Below are 23,643 nucleotides of genomic sequence, written 5' to 3' on the forward strand. Positions count from 1 at the left end.
TCCCTTTACAGGGACAGCTTATAAATGTTTTCTAATCATTTCTGTGATTAAAAGAAAAATTTTATGTAGCGCCAAGAATAGAAAAAAAAAAAACCTCTGTTATTGTTCGATTTGTTTTAAATTTAAAGTTAACAGCAAAAATTATATATTTGTAAAAAATATAAAATATCCTCATTTTTTAAATTTTTTTTTGCTTGTATGGTGGATGTACATAAACATGGGCAACAACTTTGTACCCTCTGACCAAGAGTTGTATTTGAATTTGTGTACTGATTTAAAGTTTATTAGTGCTTTTCTCACAAAGTGAGTCTTGATTTCTGTGGCACAAAAATAGAATAGGATTGATGAAATCAACGTTTCATAGAAGTGAAACATGATAGTTGAAATAAAAATGTGTCAACTTTAGGCCCTAAATGTCTGTGCTGTGGCTTAGTTTTTGTTTCTCTAATGCACAGAGGATAAAAAAATTGTTATCAAGTCTATTGAATGTAGTTGTTTTTTTTGTGTGTATCTAGACAATTGTACTAATCAGTTGTCACCAAAAACAAAGCAAATTGTTATCAGTAATAATAATGACTTTATAACACGTAGAGTAGACTAGAGTACTGTACACAGATGCAGGGCAAAACTTGGTGGTTCACATTATTCCTTGGTAATCTCTATATCGTTGTTTCTATTTTATTTTGCTGACTTATTTTGAAAGAGTTTATATACACTGTTACCCTATATAATGTTGTTGACTATGAATTTCAAGCAAGACTACCAAAAATGTCATTGTGCGACACATGTTTCGTTATCTTTGTCCAATTACAATGAAGTTGTAGCTCCATAACTGTTCTCTGTTTAGTTATTTGACATTAGTTGTATTTATAGTGCATTGAATTTGTCATACAGAAGTCTTTGTTATAGACTTTTAAAGGGTTTAGGTCTATCAATGGTCCATATACTTCCATTTGCATTTTATTCCCTCATGATATGTTTTTCATTAAACTTGTACCGCCAGTATTTTGAAAATTGTTCCATGATCTCTTGCCGAAAGTTGAAACTTTTTTGTCCAGTTTACATTTTACACATTATGTCTGTCAAGTTTGAGTCGTTTGTTTTTTTACCCTGCTGTATGTATCCTCTAAGACTTTGTGTGTGTTGCAGTTAAGTTGCACATCAAAGTCTAGAAATGTTTATATTTCGAATTGGATTGTAAAGCTCTACACGGCACTGTCAGCATACACACTCAGATTCATGCCTGTTTGATTCAGTACAGTTGTACTAATTGTCCTGTCATGTTTCTCACTTTTACATCTGCAATGTACCAGTAGTGGTCATTTCTAGTGTGTTTGAAACACTCAAGTGTTCACATCTGTTATTATACACAGCTGTCAGTTTTTGTTTTTACAAAATGGATTTTAAGCATTCACTTTGACAGATATCTTCAGTGAAAACTTTTTTTTTTTTTTTAAATAAAATAAATGTTCAAAGAACTTGTGCACAAAGATAGAATGAAGTCAGTTCCTTTTTTCAGTAATTCCTTTTTCTGTATTCTTAATGGTTGTTTCATTTTTTTTTTCATACAATATTGCATAGTAATAATAATTTTTTGCTTTGCTGTTAACAAACATATTAACAAAAACAACAAACATTAAACAACGCCAACGTCAGAGTAGTTGAATGTTTTTACTTTAAAGAAGAATGTGGAACACACTAAGGAAGGTGGAAACTTCCAAATAGGACCAAATCAAGTAAAATAGGAAACGAGTCTCTTTGAAAGAACAGAAACATGGGTTTGCCTGAGCTTACTGATGTGGTTTTTATTTTTGTTATTAATTCAAACACATTCTGGGCTAATGTTTACATCTTTGAAAAGTACTTTTGTTCATTTTTTTTTTATATAATTGACTTAAAGTAGAGCCTGTGAAATGCATTGTTTTTTAGTTGTGGAATTTTTTTCAGCTTTGCATTATAGATGACATGTTGTAGATTTATATCTTGTATGTGATCAAGACTTGTGTGTGTGTGTGACATTGATTCTCAATTCATATCGAGCTTATCGTAGTCTCATAATCAGCGCTGCATGCTACATTACGTTCTTATAGCCTTTGAATGTCTTATTCATTTTTAACCACTTATTGTAGAAGGGCTGGGATAGTTGTTTTTTAGAATTTCTTGTTAGTTAATTGCATTTTGTTTTGTTTTTTCTTTTAAATGTTATGTTTAATTTGTTATAAACTATTGAATTTTTCTTTCAATTTTTTTTTTCAATTGAACGTCTCCGCCAATTGTTCCCCCCTCCCCCCCCCCACCCCCCACCAATCTAGTTTTAGATGACTGTAGAAATATTTGAAATGTTTTGCACTTGTTAAAAGGCTGTTTAATACATTTTTCTTTCGAAGCCCTTGGTAGCTGATTCTAGTCTTCATACTAATAAATTACAGATCTGAAATTTACATTGTCCCATAGTGCTCTCTTCTTTTGGTTGCCTTAGCCTAGAATCCAGGGCCAGCTTTAAACCATTTTGGGGGGGGGGGGGGGGGCTATGCGAAACAGATTGCTCAGGACCCAGTTTGAGTAAGGATACAGTTGATAAGTGAAAATTAAGAAAAATAAATTCGTCCTTGCATCTCATTCATTCTTTTCTAAGTACAAAATCATGATCAAATTAACTTTCCTTCACGAGCCTTGCTTGTAACAAAATCATACAGTATGTCATCAAACTTCTGTTTCCACATAGATCAGGAGGCGACGGAAATCTGTTATAAGTTACAAAGAGTTTAATTTAATAATTTACACCTAGAATTAGCGCGGGGCCTATGAAAGTGCGGGGCCCACTTTGGTTGCATAGGTTGCAGTGGCCTAAGGCCTGCCCTGCTGTAATCTAAGGTTTGTTAAATTGTCATTAGCTCTCAAAGCAAGTTGAAAACTGCTATACATAGGAGCCACGAAGCAGACAAAAAAAATATTCCATCCGATTCCTAAGCAATGGATTGCATGGTCTGCACATTGGTTAAGTTACTAAGAAGCAGACTCAATTCATTGATTGCAAAACCCAGTTTAACAAAAAGTCATGTCATTTTCCCAGATGGCAGCAAAAATTTTGAGTAAAAAAGGAAGAGAATTTTAAGAGTTTTTAATAGCAATTGTTATGTTCCTGCTAGTTAAAGTGTTACAGTTTAGTCACTCTCTTAAACAAAGCTGTCCCTTGGTCTCTGTGACCTATATGAGATAAACCAGTTTATTTAGAATGTGTCTTCAAGTGCCAGCTAGTAAAAAAAAACTCTTATGATAATTGCTTTACTTTGGTTTTCACTGTTACCTTAGATTTCAATCTTTGCTAATCTATTGTCATTGTATTTTATTTGAAAACATTGAAAATTAATTCTTGTTTAGTTATTGAAGGGCAGCACTGCACACTTATTGGCCATCAACATTTTCAGCCGTACTTTTCAGCATAGCCAAATGGTGCTTGGTACAACTGTCTTGAGTGTCTGCCTACACCCACATCATTGTCCCTTATAGTGATTGAACTCAATAGTCCTAGACTTCTGCAACAGTGATCTAAACACCCACATCATTGTGCCATTCGTGATAAGTAGAACTAAATTAGTGAACAGTGATATTCTGTCAATCATGGGGCCATATAAATTTTTGACAAGTGTATCACTGACCTTTTTAATACATTTCTTTTTTTAAACATACCAATATCCAACAATGGGGCAGAATAGCACATCATCACAGATATGGCCAGTAGGACATAGCCAGGGCATCACTCATCTACATGTATTTTAAGTCATAAGTAAAGTAGCCTTTTTTTGTGACCTGTTGATCTATAGGACAGAGGATTTAAAAATCATCTGTTTCTCTGGCTGATAATTAACTAGACAATAACCATGTTTACTTTCCCCAACTATGTCAGGTACACATTAAAGTTGAGTGGACTTTGGGACTTCCTAAAAATCTCCATTATTCAAAATCCCAGTATTAATCAGGATTCAAACCTGACTGCTTGGTTCTGAAGCAGAGTGGTTTATCACTCAGCCATCATACCACCGCAATTTGTATTATAATAAGGTCAGTAAAATGTGCAGAGGCTTTCATATCAAGGTAGCTGAGGGGATGAGTGCTTTGCTGCTGAGCCACAAGTCTTGGGTTTGATACCCAGCAGAACCCAGGGCAAATGTGTGCCTCTCCTTAGTCATATAGTGTAGAGGTACTATGTTAGCCCAATGTTAACCTCCACCTTGAGGTTTTAAGAGAGAAACATACTGTTAACGTAAGTTAAGCATAACAAAAAAAAAATGTTTGAAGATATTCTAGAGCCCCATAGCCATGCAAATAAAAGTTGGTTTTCTTTGCTCTTCAACTTTCTTTCAGCATCACTGGACTGAGACTCTTTGAAGTGGAAGCTCTGACTCCTTGTATGTTTGTGCAGCAAATACTGACTCATTCTAGTTGAACTTTGTCAACTGCCTTTTGTTTTCTGGACTGCTCTTATTAATAACCTATTTGAATTTTCTTATTTTAATTATTAAACATGTGCTTTTTTTTTTTCCCCATTAACATATGTAAAATGTTTGTAAACTTAAAGGTTTATTATGGAGAAGTCTTATTGTAATACTCTTTGTTATAGTATTGTTTCATTGATGTGTTTATTCATCGTTATCTGCTTTTATTTTCTGTAGTTGAAATGATCCATTTGTATGATTGGCATGAATATTTTGAAAGCTTGTTACAGGAGTGACGAAAGCATTATGGCCACTCTTTGTCATTCATATGTCTCAATGAAACAAAACAAGAAAAGAATTGTGCTGGATTTCCGTTTTTTTATTTATTTTTTACTACAAAATTTTTAGTTGGCATAACTATGTTGTTGTTTTTTAAGGCCACCTATAATGAATAAGTATCTAGAAGTCTAAAGGAGTGTTCTGTTTATGTTTTAGTTTTATGTTCTTTTTAAAAAATCTAATGAATTGAAACCATGGAAGGATAGCAAAGTAAATTTATTGATCTCAAAACAGAAGAACACACTGATTACAAAGAAAAAAGCCATATACCTTATATAACAAAGGACATCATTAAAAATTATACAGCTAGTGTACCCTCTGTCTCATCTCATTGGTAAGACATGCGAGATGCCTGTCTATTCTTTCATGCTGTCCTGCCAGTTTTTATTAGACGACCCTTTCCTTCTTGATCCCTCCACAGTAGCTTGATGATTTTTGACAGTGATTACATATTTCCCAAACACAACTCTTTACAGTAACCTAGGATTTCCTCCTTTTTTGCCAGCCAGCGGGTTGACTTATAAATTGTACGAATTCCGTTTGTCTCTTTTTTTTTTCTAATGTATGATACCCAGCAGTTTTCTTTAGCATTTACTCTGAAACAAAGAAATTGTTTTACATCTTACTCGGTTCAGTGACACAGACCATTGATGGCAGTTGGTGAAAATTTCGTTTGTAATACTATACTCGTGTCTTTATCACACTATTTTATAGTTGGAAATTTAGTAAAAATATACTCTTGTCCGTATTGCAAGATTCTTTCAATAACAGTAGTTAATCACAATAACATGTAAAATGTAGCCCGCTGCATTTATAAACCCATTATAGGAGTAAGAAGTTATACCATGGTCTAAGCAAAAGTTGGCTGGTCAACGCCAAAGAATGGACGTGCCTCTATATCTTGATATTCTGCTCCGTTGCAGCTGACTGGAAAAGGTGGGAGGATTTGGTTGAACCATCACACTATATGAAAGTCAAGGCGGGGACGATGGTGAGGGTTTGGGAGAAGCGCTAGCTGACATGATTCTTGCTTGCTTGACTGGTGTAAGGACTGTGTTGGATTTAGAACAAATGTTAGGATTGATCAAACGCTGCACTGTAACAAGTGAAGGCTCGAACCTCAAATCTGCAGGCTCAAAGCTGGTGGTATTACAAAAATGACTCCTGCCCAACGTCACTTTTGTGGCTTAACACCCGCCCATACTGTGATGATGTAATGAAGACACAACGCACACCATCTATGGCACAAAGTCAAAAGAAACCATTCATTTGGAATAATATACTTGTGTTTTATTTACAACAAGATCCTTTCATAGCTTGAACTCTAGTAATACATCTATGAAATAGTAAACAATAGGTTTAAAAAAATTCTTTTAAAGAACAAAGTTATAGACAAATTAGAAATACCAGTATGTAGATGTTATGTATGGTTTTTCAAAACTTGTAACGATTTACTTATTTATGGCTAACAGAATTGATACAAGTCTAGTTACAAGTGCACAATAGATGCTTCTAGGTTTAAAATAAAAAGAAAAGAATATTAATTGAATACAAGAGAAAAAAAATCTTAGGAGTAAGGTGGTTGATCCTCCAGAGTTTTAATTTAATTTTTTTAAACATCTACACTCTTTTGTTAATGTTGCAATGTATCTCCTTGACTTATCTATGTCACTCTTCAGCTTCTTGAAACTAATTTGTGTGGTTGTGAATTTTATGTTCACTTGCTAAGTCACAGGTGAATGTTACATAAGTCAGTGCAGTAGGAAACAAAACAGTTAAACAAAAAAATCCAAACAAAGGTCATACACTTTGTAAATGACTACTAGACAAAAGGTGCAATAGAGATAAAACAGGTCAGAGTCTATAGAGGCAAAGTTGTATTTGTTGAACTGGGTCTTGTAGAACATACATGCAGACACACTTTTAACCTTTATCTTAGTACTGGGTATTTAAAAAACTAACAACTTCAAGCAAAGTGCTTTGCACGTTGGGGTCAAATCTAGATAGGGTCCTCCTACCCCAGAGTGACACACAGAAGTCTAATCTGAAAAGGTTCCCACCAACCCAAAGTGTTTCTAGCCTTTAAAAAAAACAGTGGCCTTTGAATATAAAATTACCATGGCTGTAAAGTGCCATAACTCTTTTTAGGGAATATCCCCATGCTGATTGTTATGCAAGGTAAATGAAAGTTTAAAGAGTTAAAAGGAAGATAGCAAATAGTCTCATATCTTTAAAAAAGATAATTATTATGATCAAGAGAAGATGAAGATGAACGCTTTTGGGCTTTGCTAATAATTAGCATATATTTGATAGGCCTATCTGTTATGCTCATTTTGTCAAGCCTATTTTCATTTTTAAACATATTAACTAAGAAGTCAATTTAAGAAATATAAGTGTTTTTGATCTCCGAAAATGTTTAATTATAACAATTTATATTCCTCCAAGTACTTTTTGTGTGTGTATTATTATAGCTTCTCTGTCCTGAAAGTAAGTTATTTTCAAACATTAATCTTATTATTAAACATCCAAAACAACATTGACATCAAACTAAATGTACTAAAATAAGTATTTTTATTTAAAAAAAAAACAATTACTAAAATATCATTAACAAATCTTGATTCAACTAATCTATTATTTTAAAAATCTGATAATTCATTCCAACAGTACAATCCATTGGGTACAAAGGATTGCACTGCTACTACAATAACCGAAACCAATGTAGACAAGATTTTTTGGGGGAAAGGGGGGGGGGAGTAAATTTATCAAGAAAAAATCTAGGTGTGAAAATAATTTTTTAATATTTTCTAATCTTCGATGGAAACAACCCAAGCATAATACTTTTAAGAAGCTAAATATAGTGTAGTTCTAAATATTTACCATCTTGCTTATTTAATATAAGCTATAACTCATTTTATTGGTTAAAATTTACACTTGTCTTAGTACATTCAAACTTTAAGACTCAAGAATAAAATCACTTGTACACGCATTAAACATTTATAAAAAAAAAAAAAAAATTGTTTATGAGGTTAAAGACAGACAAAATATATATATATATATATATATGATAAATTGACGTGATTAAATAAAAGTTTGTTATCATCTTTCAAGAAAACTTGATAATCAATCTGAACAGATAAGGATTAGATAAGTTCAAGATGGCATTTTAATCTCAATGAGCTGTGTATGGGTAAAACATTGATATATTCTTGACACAAACATAGTAAGGGTCGGCCTTAGGCCACTGTAACATATGCGGACACAGTGGGCCCAGCGTTAATTCTAGGTATAAATTATTAAATTAAAATCATTATAATTTATATATAATAACATGGTTTCCGCTGCCTCCCGATTATCCAGGGCTCCTGAAAATTTCCTCAAATTGCAAAATAACCGAAAAAGTCCTTGAAATTTGAAACTATTAAAATCTTAAAAATAGGCAGTGTTATTTTGCGATACCAATCCTACACGCGATAAGAAAAAAAACGTATTGTCAGCTTTCAGTATATACAATTTTTTTGCAAAGACGAATGTATTTTTTAATTTAAAATCTTAATATTGACATTATACTTATCCCTACCCAAACTGGGGCCCCGCACAATCCGTTTCGCAATTATTAGGGCTGGCCCTGAACATAGTCATTCCTATTTTTTGTAATGAGTACATCCATAAAGCTAGAAGAAAAGCAAGTAGAAGCAACAAGATCTTAAGGAGATGACTTCTTCTCACAGACTCAACAGAATGGGCGTGTGGGGATACATAATGCTACAGTCAATGTGCGCAGTGAGGAGTTCCGATCAATGATCTGAGATTGATGAGAAGTGATGTTTAAAAAAATAAAGGCACCATCAATCCACATATATGTATGGAGACACACATGCACCAAGACACAGGCATACACACACACACAGTGCACATCCATTAATTAGAGTTACCTCCTTTTGTCAATTCGATTTTGTTAATAAATAATATAATATGTTGACTGAAAAAATTTGAAATCCAAATTTAAAAAAAAAAAAGTTTTGTATATGAAATAAATATATCACAATGAAAAATGGAAATAAAAACAGTATAAATAATTATTTAAAAAAAAAAACAATAAGATATTACATTGTTTATTAATAACTGTCAACATAAAATGCTTAGACATAAAAAAAAACTGTCAGGTGTATACAAGAATCACAATCTGAAACAATGAAATATCACACAATAATTTAAATAGATATATATATAAAAGAGGGAGCAGTTTTCCTACTAAAAGTAGACACGCAAAAAAAGGGACTAATTTAATTAAACTATATTATAACAAAATATCAGATACATACATATCTCAATAATTGTTAATAAAAGGTCAATGAAAAATATCAAGAAAGAAAAAAAAAATCTACAAAGTTGTAGCCTATAGACAAAATGTAGAAAAATAAATTGTATAACACAATACATGTAATAACCAAAAAAAAATGATCACACAGATAACAATTAATGTTGTTGTTTTTTTATAGCAACTGCAAACATTTTTTTAAGGACATACAAATTACCGGCCAAAAAAAATAAAAAAAATAACAGTTTATAAAGCCAAATCTCACTTTGACTTTAAAAAAAATAATAAAATATTTCTAATATTAGAATTATTTTAACAGGGAATCAGGGGAGAGAAGCAACAAGATCTTAAGGAGATGACAACTAAAAAAAATTGACTAATTTTCTAATTGACTTTCAACATGGCAGTAGAAACAGACATGACAATGTATGAAAGCTGATTTCATATAAAAATTAATTTAAAAAAAAAAAAAAATTTTTTTTACTAATGAACAGATCAAAAGTTAACATATAATTGAAAGAAAAACAAAACACCTTGCTCTAATAATAAATTGAAATTAGTGTAATACAAAAGTGTTTTTAATTACGGAATATCATAACAGAAAGCATCCAATAAGGACAGTCTTTGTGACATGAAATTCACATGGGACCTTATATGGATGGACCAAACTGGTTATAGTCTACTGTGAAGTTTTACTTCCTTTTGATAATTGCATCGATTTCTGAAATGACTCCATATTTTCTGATTGGGATTTGTTCATACCAGATCAGAATGACTGCCCTTTTGGAGAATCATCACCATGTTGTTGTTGTTTTGTCTTCAGTGTTATAAATGTAAGATTTTAAATGTTTTTATGGTAATATGGGAGGAGGGGGCGGGTTCATCACAATGATAATTGTTTGACTATAGGGCCTTGAAAAGTTTATTACAAATCTATACTTAGGCAAAAAAAAATTAAAAATCTTACAACAATTCGTTTTACAATGTATTTTGTATAAATACATCACCTTGATTCAAATACATACCAATCAAAATATAATATGAAAGAAAACAAAATGACCTAAAACACTCCTTGTCTGTTCTAAATATTTACAAGTAGCCTAGTATGATCCATTTCATGAATATACAATCATGTTTTTATTTATAAACGTTGCATGGAATTCTTCATTCCATATCATTTTGTTCATAGTTTTAAAAAAATAAATCTGTACTCCCTTTAAATTATGAAAAAGAAAAAAATAATGTGTTAAAATTTGATTTTACGGATTTTGAAAATCAAGGTAAAATAAAATAGCTTACATACTGGTAACACAGAAAAAAGAAAAGAAGGTTACCCATAAGATACAACACATTTACACAAAGGAAAAGTTTGACATGTTTTTGCCTTGATCTAAAGTTCACAGTAACAATTTACAAGAAAATACCAAAAGATAGAATATGATATGCAAATATATTAGGAACTCAGCAGACATTGAAATCTTACACTTCCTTGTGCATGTGTCCAGGGTACAGAGCACAAACTGGATGTGTGTTAATGACCTGATGGGGATGCACTAAGTGTTTTGCTTGGTGACTCTATTAATCCAGGCTCATTACAGCCCTGTTGGCGAATGTTGTACGGGGAATCTTTCTCGCCAAGGAGCCAGTAAGTCGTGATGGCACCTTTACCCTGTAAAAATGAGAGCGGGATTTAAAACAATTTAACGCACAAAAAATTTACCAATCTATTCTAATTTAAGACTGTGACCTAATAAAAATTAATTGTTAATTATATCTTTAATATGATATAGATAATAATAGCCTAAGACAGGCAAAATAAGATGAAAAGAAAACTTAAATAGACTTTGTCTGCATCAGGTGTGGCAAAATAAGCAGGTTGCAAGTGGGTTTGCTAGCTCACATGAAATACTGCAGTAATTTTTAATCTTTGGAATCGAAGACAATGCCATATTATAATAAAAGTTATAAATAATAAAACTGTTGTATACTGATTCCAAAGCAGTCCTTCGAAACTTTAAAAAACTCACTGCCACCTATGTGAAACAAGTCAGCAAAGCCTCTGTAAAGCAACAATAGCATGAAAACTTGTTCACTAACAGATAGAAGAAAATGACTAGGCTGACACACTTGCCAAGAGTGGGACTACAAATAAACAATGGAAAGTAACACTCTTTCCATAAGAAATGAAGAAACCAAAAGTGGAATGGTAAAAAAATAATGAATGATGCAGGCGCAGTGGCTGAATGGTTAAGCGCTTGGCTTCCGAACTTGGGGTCCCGGATTCGAATCTCAGTGAAGACTGGGATTTTGAACTTCAGGATTTTAAGGGAGTCCCTGAGTCCACCCAGCTCTAAAGGGTACATGACTTTAGTTGGGGAAAGTAAAGGCAGTTGGTCATTGTGATTGACAGATGACACTATGCTTGTTAACCGTTGGCCAAAGAAACAGATGACCTTAACATCATCTGCCCTATAGATCGCAAGGTCTGAAAAGGGAACTTTACTTTACTTTAACTGTAGAATAACCCAAAAATTGACAAGCTCTCATTTACATAACAAGAAAGACGATGTCTATTATAAGCTACCTCTACATGATTAATTTATAATTTTTTGACTCAGAGCCGGACACAACAGTATGGGACAACAAAAGTTTCGGAAACTGAAAAGTGAAATTTGTCCTTGTGGAGTCTCACCAGAAAATGCTAACCATGTCCTTCAACACTGTATTCTCCATCAAGAGGCCCCCAACAAGACACTGACCCCAAAACACCCATTTAAAAGAAAAACTATACGGATAACTGCCTGATCAAGAAACAACAGCAAAGTTTATCTTGGATATTGGACTAGTTATCTAAACCCTGTAACATAATAATGAGAATGCAGAAGAAAAAGAAGAAGAAGATATATAGTTTCAAATAGCTGTACCTTCATTTCAACAGCTCCTCTCATCTCTAGTTGGAATGTTCCAAAAGTTTCCAAAATTTCTTTAGTGGCTGGACTCACATGAATGCGTAGAGCTAAAAGAAAAGAAAAAAAAAAACTTGAGCTTTGGTGATCTTAAAAATGAATGCTGATTATAACTGAACATATTTTTTTGAATGATAAAAAATTCAATTTCTAATTTTTAGTTAGTTAATTTTTTTTGTTGTATTTTTTTTTTGTGGTCACATTGTAAAGCAGCAAATCAATCTTAAAGCCCAGTAAAAATGGCTATTCTATTTTTAAGATTTTAAGTCTCCATGAGACAACTGAGGCTCTAATAAATACCTGAAAAAAAGCAGTCTTTAAGCCTTGTTTTATTTTCAAATGCTTAAGAACTCACAATTCAAAACTCAAGGTTTAGAGAGTAAGACTTAAAGTAAACAACCATGAGCTCTCCTTTTTAGCTGTAACTATATTTCATGTATATCTTATGTAGAAAGTAAGTTTCTACTGTTTTTAATTAGGCTTTCTCAAATATTACAAATTAAAATGAACCCTATTGGAATAACTTACGCAAGCCATTAGACTCCATTCTTGAGGACGTATTCACAGTGTCTCCAAAGAGGCAGTATCGAGGCATCTTCAAACCAACCACACCAGCACACACTGGACCTGTTTAACATGAAAACATTCAGTATTAACATTGACAGTCTGTAACTGTAAAATATCAGTATAACTTACAAAGGGGACCATTAAATTAGAAGAATTGATAATGTAAGAATCCATTGAAAGAAAAGATTTACCAAATCTAAACTGTTTAACTGATTGCCTCATAAAGAAATAATCTGTCTTTTTCATGAGTTTGGGTATTAAAAGAAAGCTGTTTTCTTTGCATGAATAATCTGTGAACTCATTCTAACCTAACACAACCTACCACTGTGCATGCCGATCCTGAGTTTCAGCTGGTCTCCGGGCCTGTGTCGTATCTTAAACTTGAACACAGCATGAAGCAAGGCCAATGACATCCTGGCTATCTCCCTGGCATGAAGGTTCCCATTCCTGACAGGTAAGCCAGAGACAACCATGTAGGCATCTCCTATTGTTTCCACCTGGAGAAAGAATCAATACACTTTATACAGGGTAGCCAAGATAAAAAGAGGCCTTGTATGATTACAGGAGTGCAAATACTTACAGAAAAGTAAAAAAAAAAAAATAAAGACAGATTATTAATAATAACAATATACTAACGTGGTCGAGAGGCTAAGTAAGCATGAACTTGGCTACCTATGAAGGGTGTTGGAGGTTCGATACCTGACTTGAGCAGATTTGTGTTTTCTGAGCACCTAAAGGCAGCACAGGAAACTTTCTCCCAGATACCCCTCCCCCACTGGTCCAAGAATGAGATTGAACCATAGCGCTCTGAGCATGCTATAAGCATGAAAGTTGCGCTATATAAAAGCTATAATTTAATTTAAATTTTTTTTTCACAGGAGGTGTTGAAAATGCAGCACCATGTACTTTAGGACACAAATTAGCACGTCTCAACATGCTTTGGAAAACATTTGTCAGTTCATGAGTTCATGTGGCGTGATTTCTGAACTATATTGCAAATGTTCATTTTTAACTCTTCATTTGTAAGCGGGTTGTTGGGTTGTTACTGTACAATGTACCCTTTAAGTTACCCTACAAATACAAATTGCAAGCAGATAAATTAAGCATTTGATTGAAACATCAGGTGCAGCATGACACCCGAGGCTCTTTTATCTTGGCCACGCTGAATAAACTAACATGTGTTACATGTGATATCCAAGCCTTCACAGTTACATTGGAGCTAATACTTTTAAAAAAGACTAAAACTGTTTATTGATCCTAGTTAAAAATTTGTTTTTATTACATGGAATCTTTTCCAATTAAAAACATTCCAAAAGACATAAAAAAGTTCCTTGAGTGGCTACACTCAATGAGTAACACTGATGCAGTCTGATAGAGTATAGAACAAACATGTTTTTGTACCATTTGGTTCTAGCATTAATGGATTGAATTTGCCCACTAAGGGACGACTTTGCCTAGTTATGATGGAGAGGGAGTTGGTTATCTTCTACGATTTCTCTAACTTTGCTGAGACATCTTTGTTGAAACTTTTATTCGTATTTGGGTTTTTGATGCTCTTTTTAAAAGACTGTTCAAGTGGTGCAGCAGTTTGATAGACACGTTGACATGCCAATTAGTTATAGCATATGTTAGCAGAATTTGTATTGTCGCGCAGCAAAAATTAACAAATATATTAATTTAAAGCTATTCAGTTTGTATAAGAAAAACAGCAACTGTGTGGTTTTCCTTGCCAGGTTTTCAACATAGTCTTAAGTTTTTCTCATGAAAGCTCTGTTGTCTATAATGACACCCATATATCTAAATGCTTGCAAGTCTTGGATGCTGACTGCAGAGCTAGAGAGGAGGATCCTAGCAATGGAATTGAGATGCTACAGAAAGATTCTAGGTATCACATTCAAAGACTGCATCACAAACAAGGAGATTAGAGGACAGGGTTATTACAGCAATAGGACCTGCGAGAAAATGCAAATTAAAACTCTATGGCCATATTTCAAGGTCTTCAGAGCTCACAAAGTCCTTCCTTCAGGAAACAGTACCATGAAAAAAGAAGAAGAGGCAGACAGAGAAAACGATGAGAAGACAACACAAAAGAATGGATGGGATAGCCATTGAAAGAGCTATCCAAAGCAAAAGATGGAGAGGAAAGGAAAAGGATGGTCAACAAATCTTGTGTGGTGCCCCAAAGGTCTAACAGACTAAGAGATAGCTGAAGTTGATCAGTGTATTGTTTATCTGGAGTTCATTAATCAATTGCTTTTCCATCTAAAGCCTATTATGAGTTGTTTAGTTTTGTGATATACACTTCTAAAAAAGTTGCAAATGCATCAGCATTGCACTAGTTCATATCCAGAAATAAAACCAACTATGGAATATCATCAGCAAATTGAATGTCCTACTTGAAGACATATTTTTTTCTCACATCTTCTAAAAGAGAAACTAAGATAATATTTACCTTGTAGACATCAAAGCTTTCAAGGATGGAATCAAAACATGTGTACAGATCATTTAGAAGGTCAACGACCTGCAAAAAATAAATGTTTTACCAAGAGATTTTAAATTTTATAGATAAAAAAAAACATAATAAAAAAATCAAGTAGCAATAAAACATAAAATGAAAAAACAAAATAAAAAACATAACTTATACCATACTCAGAAAGAGACAAGAATAAAAAGAAACATATTTGTGTTCCTTAATTCAATTAAAAAAAAAACAACACAAAAGAACTCTTTCCAATTGCCTATCAAGCATCGAATTCTAACACATTAAGCACATAAGAAAGGAAAGTAAATAAAGGGCAACTTTGGCGCATATTTCTAAAATTGTAATGTTTCTCTAAGCCTATAGCTATGGCTCTATGTATAACAGTTTAACTCTTTCTCTCCGTAATTTTTCACCACATTCTGGTGGAATCAACGTTGGTATCGTCAGTTAGGAGAGAAAGAGTTAAATTCAGAAACAGACATGTGCCTAAACAAAGTATCATGCTGAAGGAAAATCTCTGTATGGATGAGAATTTTGTTTTTCTCACAAAAGACAACAAGTAATAAAAAAAAAGCTTAAGTACAATATGTTCAGTGAAAGTAAAAGCTTAGGTGCAAACGTTACTCTTTTATCTTCTAAAACAAAGCCATTTTGTTTTACAAAATAATTATTCAAGCGATTTCTTCATAAAAATACAACCACTTCTAAAACACTACGCAAATGTATGGGAGATCATGTTAATAAATGCAAATTTTTTAAATTTTTTTTTAAATTTTCAAAATCACTTATATATATACTTGTAAAGTAAAATGTAAAAAAATATGTTCCCAATAAATATAAATATTGATTGACTGAGTTTTTTTTTTTCTGGTATGCTAGCTACTAAGAAAGAAAAAAAAGAAATTATTTTATTTATTTATATAAATGCTAAGAATGCACTTTGTATATAAATGTCATGCATGGCTGCTTGTCGTTCGTTTGCCTTGATACCCTGCCTATTGCCATTCCCTATAATCCTACTAGGAAGTAGATTATCTTCAAGTCTGAAGGAACATCCGAAAAATAAAACATTTTTTAAAAGTAAATTTTAACACCAATCAGCCTTTCAATTGCCCCTACCTGCATAGGCGAGCTTTCTGCAGACATGGCAGTGAACCCACAGATGTCACTGAAGTATATGGTGACACCATCGTACCATTCAGCACTGACTGTCTCACCACGTATTAGTTGGGAAGCCACAAACCTGAAAAGCAAAACAAAAATAAGAACATTAGCCTAAATAAAGATGAAAAAAATATTTAAACTTATAATATTTGATACATTTTCAGGTGACAAGCTTATTGTTATTTCTAGTTTCTTTTAATTATGTTCAATAACAAATATGATCAATTAAAATGTAAGCTACTAATGTCACAAGCATATATAAATTTCTTTTCAAAAACTCTGAAAGTTCACACCTTCCTTTTAAAGTCTTGGTTCAATAATGGTACTGCATAATTCATCTATAAAGCATAAATATTATTTGAAAGCTGGGGCGGACTGGCTATATTGGATTATATGGGCATTCCAGCAAATGCCCGTTCGCAGGTACCAAATGGGCCTGTTGAGCAACCAAAAGGACAGCTTAATGCCATTATGTATTAAATTGTTTTATAATATCTCTTATAAAAAGGGTCCTCTGATTGTCCTGTTTTAAAAAAAATATTTTACAGACTCTACAAAATTTAATCCAACACATTTTCCGAAATAATGTAGACAGTGCTACCAGTAGGCTTCATTCTTTTAGGGCCTACACACTTAGCAATTAAAAAGATATTTATAAGGCCTATGTTTCTTATAAAGATATAATAGAGTTTAATCTATGCATGTGTACTGTTATCGATACATTATCAAACACTTAGCATAATGATTTTAAGGAAAAGGTAGGCATATAAATTTAATTGTATGTCTATCATATGATACGCAATTTAAGGGCCGGATTTTATAGAAATGCCTGGGCTGACTTTGACACCCATTCCACATCTGTTTCAAAGTAACTTGAGTTAGAAAATGTGTACTTAGCCTAGCAAGAAAGGTATTTAAAAGTAAATGCTACATTGTAATAAAAAATTGTTACTCCATTTAAAATAAAATATTCAAATATATATTTGCTAGTTTTCTCTCTCTCTTTCTTTCTCTACATCTAATAAAGGGCTTCTACAACAATGTTATGTTGAAAAGGAAAACCAACAGTATTTGATATTAATTATGAAATAAGAGTTTAAGCATCATTACTTGGGCAACATATTGTATAAGAGTTCCTCGGCTTTCTTCTTTTCTTGGAGGTAGTCAGATGTTCTTTCCTCTACTAGAGCCTCCAAGTTGTTAGCGTACTGCTCCATTCGAGAAAGCAGATTATCCAGAATATCTCCTTTGTCCCCATCCCTTTAATATAAAAGGGTACAAGTTATAGTTGAAAGAAAATGCATAAACTAATAAACAATTTTTGTATATATAATAACTAATTATTCTTTAGACCTCTAAATATAGATCTTGGGAGACGAGATAAAAAATGTTAAACATGATGTAGAGTAAAGTGCGAAGTTTGAGCAGTCCCGATTTGACAAGAGGTTCGAACAGTTCACTTTTTATTGCTATAACTTTTTTATTTGAATGTTTACCAAATTACTACTATATTGCTACTGAGCATGCACCTTTTTTCTTCACTTCCGACACATACTATTTCCTTTTCCTTGTAAAGACTAAGTTCATGGTGAGGTCAAACTCAGGAGGTGTGGAATTATTCTTTTTTACTACCCGGTAGTGAAGGAAATGGGTAATGGGCTTAGGGCTATTTTTAAGCCTGATGGCTCATCAGCTCAAAGAGACTATTTGAAGTTGTGGAGGGTGGGAAATGGTGCAATGGATGGTATTCTTGCGCTGGAGTAAAAAGAAAATGACTTTATAGTAAAAATTAAATATTAAAACATGTTTTTAGATATATTTTCTTTGATCTGCTCGAACCTTCCATCAACCCGATCGAGCTTACTAACTGGGGAAAAATCCGCTCAAGGAAAAGTACGCTTGGCGATACTTACCCTACACCTCTTTGACTTCATATTTAATTTTAACTAAGCCTAGTGATACATTAAATCCAATCTATTTTTATAGAAAAAAGGACGAGGAATTTAGAGATACCATCAGTTTTTTCATAGGTCAGACGGTTACGGTGCTATAAAAATCCAAACTTGAAAATTGCTGCCAACGGGCTTAATGCGCTCTAACTTCGCACTTTACTATATAAAGCAATACATTAGAAAAAAAAATCTCCAACTCTCTCTCTCTAATGTTTCTCTATTATAGACAGTTAAGACTGTCTATATAAAAGCTTATATACTATTCTCCTATATATTATTATTTATTATATCATATTATAATTATTCATATCTAGATTATTCTAGATCTATATTTATATCATTGAGTCCATTGTCTCAGTTGATTAATGATTGTGTCATTAACATTAGATTAGTAGGAGATGGACTAGATCTAGATCTAGACTCTATATGAACTATATGAGTATTATTATCATTATGAGTCCATTTATTATGATATATAATATATAGATCTATATCAATCATAAAAATAATATCCACACATTAGTTACAGTAGAAAATACGAAAAACATGCATATATGTGACCCTGCCGGACCAAGTAAAACAAAGGACGTTTGGGCCACGAGGCCTTCATCAGCTACAAAACAAACAAAAAATAAAAAACAATTAACACAAAATAGTCTTAAGTTAACTTATCTGTCCGATGTTGTTCTCTATCGAGGCAGAAAAGAAATGAGCTACGCTGGTGTAAAAGCGCGGGAAAACGGAAGGGGGCGGAGATGTCAGGCAAAGATGAATGGGGAAAGGGGGTACCGTAGTGTTAGTGCCCATCGTGTATTAAATAAAAGTGTGCTGGTTGTTGATCCCGTTAGGTTGGAGGGTGCCTGACATGTAAATAAGTTTGTTTTCTATCTGCAGACGGGTGTTTTTGTCGTTGCATTGTTGTATGGCAGTGACGAGGAGGTCGGTGGTACCCCTATGATGTGTGTTATTAAAATGGATAGAGACGGGCTTAGTAGCAAAGTTACGGATGTCTCTAAGGTGTTCTTGGAGTCGTGTTTTTAAGGTCCTGCCTGTATTTCCAATATAAACCATCTGACACCTTGAGCATATTATAGCATATATGACTCCTCTACTATTACAGTTAAATTTGCCACTGATCTTGATGGTCATTTTAGGACAGGTGACGGTGGGGGTGGCGAGTGTGTGTTTGCAGGTCTGACAATTACGTCGCTTACATGGCCAAGTGCCAGGTTCACTTGAAATGTTGTGGAGTTTAGTGTGTACTAATATGTCTTGTAGGTTTTGGTCTCGCCTGAATACTACAAGAGGTGGGGATGAAAAGACGTCGCGAGTATGTTCATCGGCTTGGAGAATGTTCAGGTTTTTGAGAAAGATGTTTTTTGCTTTCACATTGTGAGGGTGGTAGGTTAATATCAATTTGGGCCTCTCATCATTGCTAGATATCGTTTTTTTCTTGAAAGCTTGTTCTCTTTTAAGATTCTCCACTCGCGATAAGGCTTTGTCTAAAATAGCTTGAGGGTAGCCACGACGCAAGAAAAACTCTATCATTTCAGTTGCTTTTTCCGTGAAGTCATTGTCATCTTGGCAAAGGCGGCGGATACGTAGAAGTTGGGAGTAGGGGATAGAATCTTTACAGGATGGTGGATGGGATGACGAGTATAGAAGATAGCTATGGCTGTCAGTGTCTTTGTAATGGCAGGATGTAAACAGAGAATTTTGGGTTACGTTTATTTCTATGTCTAAGAAGTTCACTCTAGTTCTGGAAATGGTGTAAGTGAAACGAATGGCGGGATTGAAGTTGTTAGTGAACTCAATAAATTTGATAAGTTCATTCTCTGTCAGAGATGTTATGCCTAGCCCATCATCAATGTATCTCCTATAAAATTCGGGCATGGGGCCCGTGTAGGATGAACAAATGTTGAGTTCTAAAAAGCCCATAAATAGGCAAGCATAAGATGGACCGAATGCCGTACCCATAGCTACTCCGCTGATCTGGTCGAAAAATTGCCCATTAAACTCGAAGGAGTTGAGATTTAGTACAAGCTCCGTGAGGCGAACTAGAATGTCAGTGGATATAGATTTGTGTTTGTTTTCTGGTATATCAAAAAAGTAACGGATGGCTTTAAGGCCGTCAGCATGTGGAATGGAAGTGTAAAGGGAGCTGACATCTAGGAGGAAGAGTAGGTATTCTTTGTCAGGTTGTAGTATGATCTTTGTTTCCGTCACTAGAACCACTGAAGTGGTATTTGAGTCTAAGTTTGCGAAAAAAATGGTTTGCATCTTGCATAAGTTGGTAATTGTCATGCTGTTGATTAAGAGGAATGAATTTAAGTCCTTTACTCAGAACGGATCTTTCATCGGCGGAGAGGGGGAGTTCTCAGCCATCCGTTACTTTCCCCATTCATCTTTGCCTGACATCTCCGCCCCCTTCCGTTTTCCCGCGCTTTTACACCAGCGTAGCTCATTTCTTTTCTGCCTCGATAGAGAACAACATCGGACAGATAAGTTAACTTAAGACTATTTTGTGTTAATTGTTTTTTATTTTTTGTTTGTTTTGTAGCTGATGAAGGCCTCGTGGCCCAAACGTCCTTTGTTTTACTTGGTCCGGCAGGGTGTCACAGTCCAGTTTTAGAACCTCTGTGACATGAAGTGACACGCAGTCACCTATTGTATCATTCCGTGCTAGCAAGCACGAGGTTATGTGAATACGTTAAAGGACTCTAAAATAAGGGTAAAAGTTAGTTAGTGAAGAACTCCAGCAGAGAGTGGATGTACGATTTTCTCTGTCTGTAATATGAATGAATATTAATGTACTTGATTTAATGTTAACTTGAGAGTTTTCTTTGGATTTATATTTTGAACATTTCATTGATGTGATTACTTATTCCACATGGCATGGACAGCCAGTATTTATTGGTGTATATTTTGTGACGGCTGAAGTCGCCAGTATTTTCTGTAATTTATCCTATATATAATAAACGTTGAGTCTGCTACCAGTGTGTTCATCAGTAATTATAAATGTTGTCATTGGAGACCTTAGTATATTAGTAATGTTGCGCACTTGCAAATCTAGTGCGTCTAATAAAGCACATCGCTAAGAGAAGTATTATAGCCGTACCAGAAGAGGTACCTACATCACACGGACGTACCCACGCCGCTACGCCTACAGCCAATACCAGGTAGCGACATTTGGTGGCCAGTATGTCTTAAATGACAGAATGAACCTACACTCTTTGACAAGTAAATCGTCGATCATCTAAATTCCATCTGGCGTAGAAGTACAAGGACTATTTTCTTCCATAATGGCGGCGAAAACAATTGAAAACAAGCCTGATGAGCCGCAATATGGGTGAAAACAATTACTGAAGAAAAGCCGAAGCCGGAGTACAGCTACCTGTCTGTACTAATCAATTCCGACGTCATTCAAGTCGACGATTCATCGTGGTGTACGTCTTTTGAGACTCACCTAATCATTTGTTCACTGTTCCAGTAGCAAATTGTGGTACACTGGGGCACGTGATACCACCATATCGTCCTAACTGAAGAGAATCTTCTCCATAACATCTTCTGTGAAGAACTTCTCCTGTCTTATATTGCTAATTAAGTCAGTCATAGACTATTGGATTATCTTCTAAAAGATCAAGTACTTTGGATTATATATACATATACTATTTGTCAGCTTAGTCATCGTTGCCCATACTATTTGTACTAAGCCGTTATTGGATCACTAGCTACCAGTGTAATTAATTCTGTTTGGATTATTGAGCTCGTTATTGGATATATTATATATTTGTGACTGGACTATTGGATATATCACCTTATTTCACTGATTTATTCCATGATTGGATTATAACTGGACTATGGATCTACACTAAAAGTATCGAGCTCATCTACATCAGACTACACCAGAAAGCCCCTGTAAGTTTTGATCAATTATTAAATATATTTGTTATACATTGATATAATTTAAAAGTATCTAACTAAGTATTGTTGAATTTATAGTATCCAATTAAGTATTGTTGACTATTGAGGATAGTCACTAGTGAGTAACCATTTTCATTTTTCTAAGTGTTCTTTTAAGGGTGGCTGGAGAGGGACTATTGTATGAACTATCATAACAATAGGATCTATTAGGGTCTATCCTATTTGTTCTCTAACCTCTATAAGGCCCAATGCGTTTGAGGCTCTCCTTGTTGGTACGGAGGTCATAGAATATAGTGGGAAATTATTTATCTAGCTGTTGAGTCTTGTTTGTATTTCTGTCAGTGTACTTAATCTGTATCTATATTGTTGTTTGTTTAAAAGTCTTGTATCCATATATCTGTATTTCTCCTGTCACATTTCTACTTTTTATTAATTTCTTTAAAAGCAGACTGTGTTGTTCTCTATATTGTTTCTGTGTTTGTCCTTTCTACTTATACTGTACATATATTTTTCTTTCTCTTACTAATTTACATTTTTTTACTATTTTACTTTGGCACAACAGCACACATGTATAACATATATTGATATTTGTGAATATTGAATTTGAATAGTTTATAATTGAGCAACTGAGTAAATTTTGATCTAGATCTATACATTTGTTTTACAATTATCACTACATTCTTTCATTACATTGTAACCATTGATTGAATTTTTTATATTATTGTGTAATATACACATGTTAAATAACTGACACACACTGTATTGACAAGTATAACACAGTACATTTTTTCTTTTCTCACTTAATTAACTACACAAAGCATTAAACATGTCTTCCTATGACAAAATTCTAGAGCTAGTGAAAGTCATGGAACTAGAGGGGGATAAAAAGAGGGAATTCATAGAAAAAGAGCTAGCCAAAATAGAAAAGAAAGAAAGGGAGGAAAAAGATAGGGAAGAAAGAGCTGCTGAAAGAGCTCATCAGAAAACATTAAAAGAACTAGAAACTAGACAAAAAGAACTAGAACTAGAAGCTGCCAAAACAAATTCCAACATTAATACCCAACAGTCTACAACAAAGCCATTCATCTCCAAATTCCACAAATACAATTCTAAAGATGAAACACTTGAAAACTATTTAGTCCAATTTGAGCATATAGCCTCAACCTATAGTCTTAACAATGAGGACATGGCCAAACACCTACTAGCAAATTTGTCCGGAGAACCCCTCAACATCATTTCCACTCTAACTGTAGACCAAAAGAAAGACTATGCAGCTGTAAAGACTAGATTATTAGAACATTTTGGAAAAAATTCAGATTTCTATCGTAAGCTATTCAGGGACACTAAATTGAAAAAAGATGGGGACTTCAACAGGATAATATTCGACATGAGGACTAACATGATAAAATGGTTAGAGCTAGCAAAATGTGACATCAAAGACCCGACACAAATCCTAGACATGCTACTCATTGACAATGTCCTCAACAACGTGACA

General features: G+C 33.8%; 1 protein-coding gene across 6 annotated transcripts in view; it reads right to left on the reverse strand.

The window, feature by feature from the left end:
- Positions 1 to 7,767: 7,767 nt before the first annotated feature.
- LOC106067685 (atrial natriuretic peptide receptor 1-like) overlaps positions 7,768 to 23,643 on the reverse strand; it is a 486,432-nt gene continuing 470,556 nt past the window's right edge. For all 6 annotated transcript variants that reach the window (XM_056016970.1, XM_056016969.1, XM_056016968.1 and 3 more), the window contains 7 exons: positions 17,383 to 17,532; positions 16,228 to 16,351; positions 15,079 to 15,147; positions 12,949 to 13,123; positions 12,588 to 12,686; positions 12,018 to 12,109; positions 7,768 to 10,762 (listed from right to left, as the gene is read on the reverse strand). In XM_056016970.1, the coding sequence (XP_055872945.1) occupies positions 10,625 to 10,762; positions 12,018 to 12,109; positions 12,588 to 12,686; positions 12,949 to 13,123; positions 15,079 to 15,147; positions 16,228 to 16,351; positions 17,383 to 17,532 (847 nt within the window). In that variant the 3' untranslated portion in view covers positions 7,768 to 10,624. The remainder of the gene's footprint in view (positions 10,763 to 12,017; positions 12,110 to 12,587; positions 12,687 to 12,948; positions 13,124 to 15,078; positions 15,148 to 16,227; positions 16,352 to 17,382; positions 17,533 to 23,643) is intronic.

Source organism: Biomphalaria glabrata, chromosome 18, assembly GCF_947242115.1.
Source record: "Biomphalaria glabrata chromosome 18, xgBioGlab47.1, whole genome shotgun sequence".
Classification (NCBI taxonomy): Eukaryota; Metazoa; Mollusca; class Gastropoda; family Planorbidae; genus Biomphalaria; species Biomphalaria glabrata.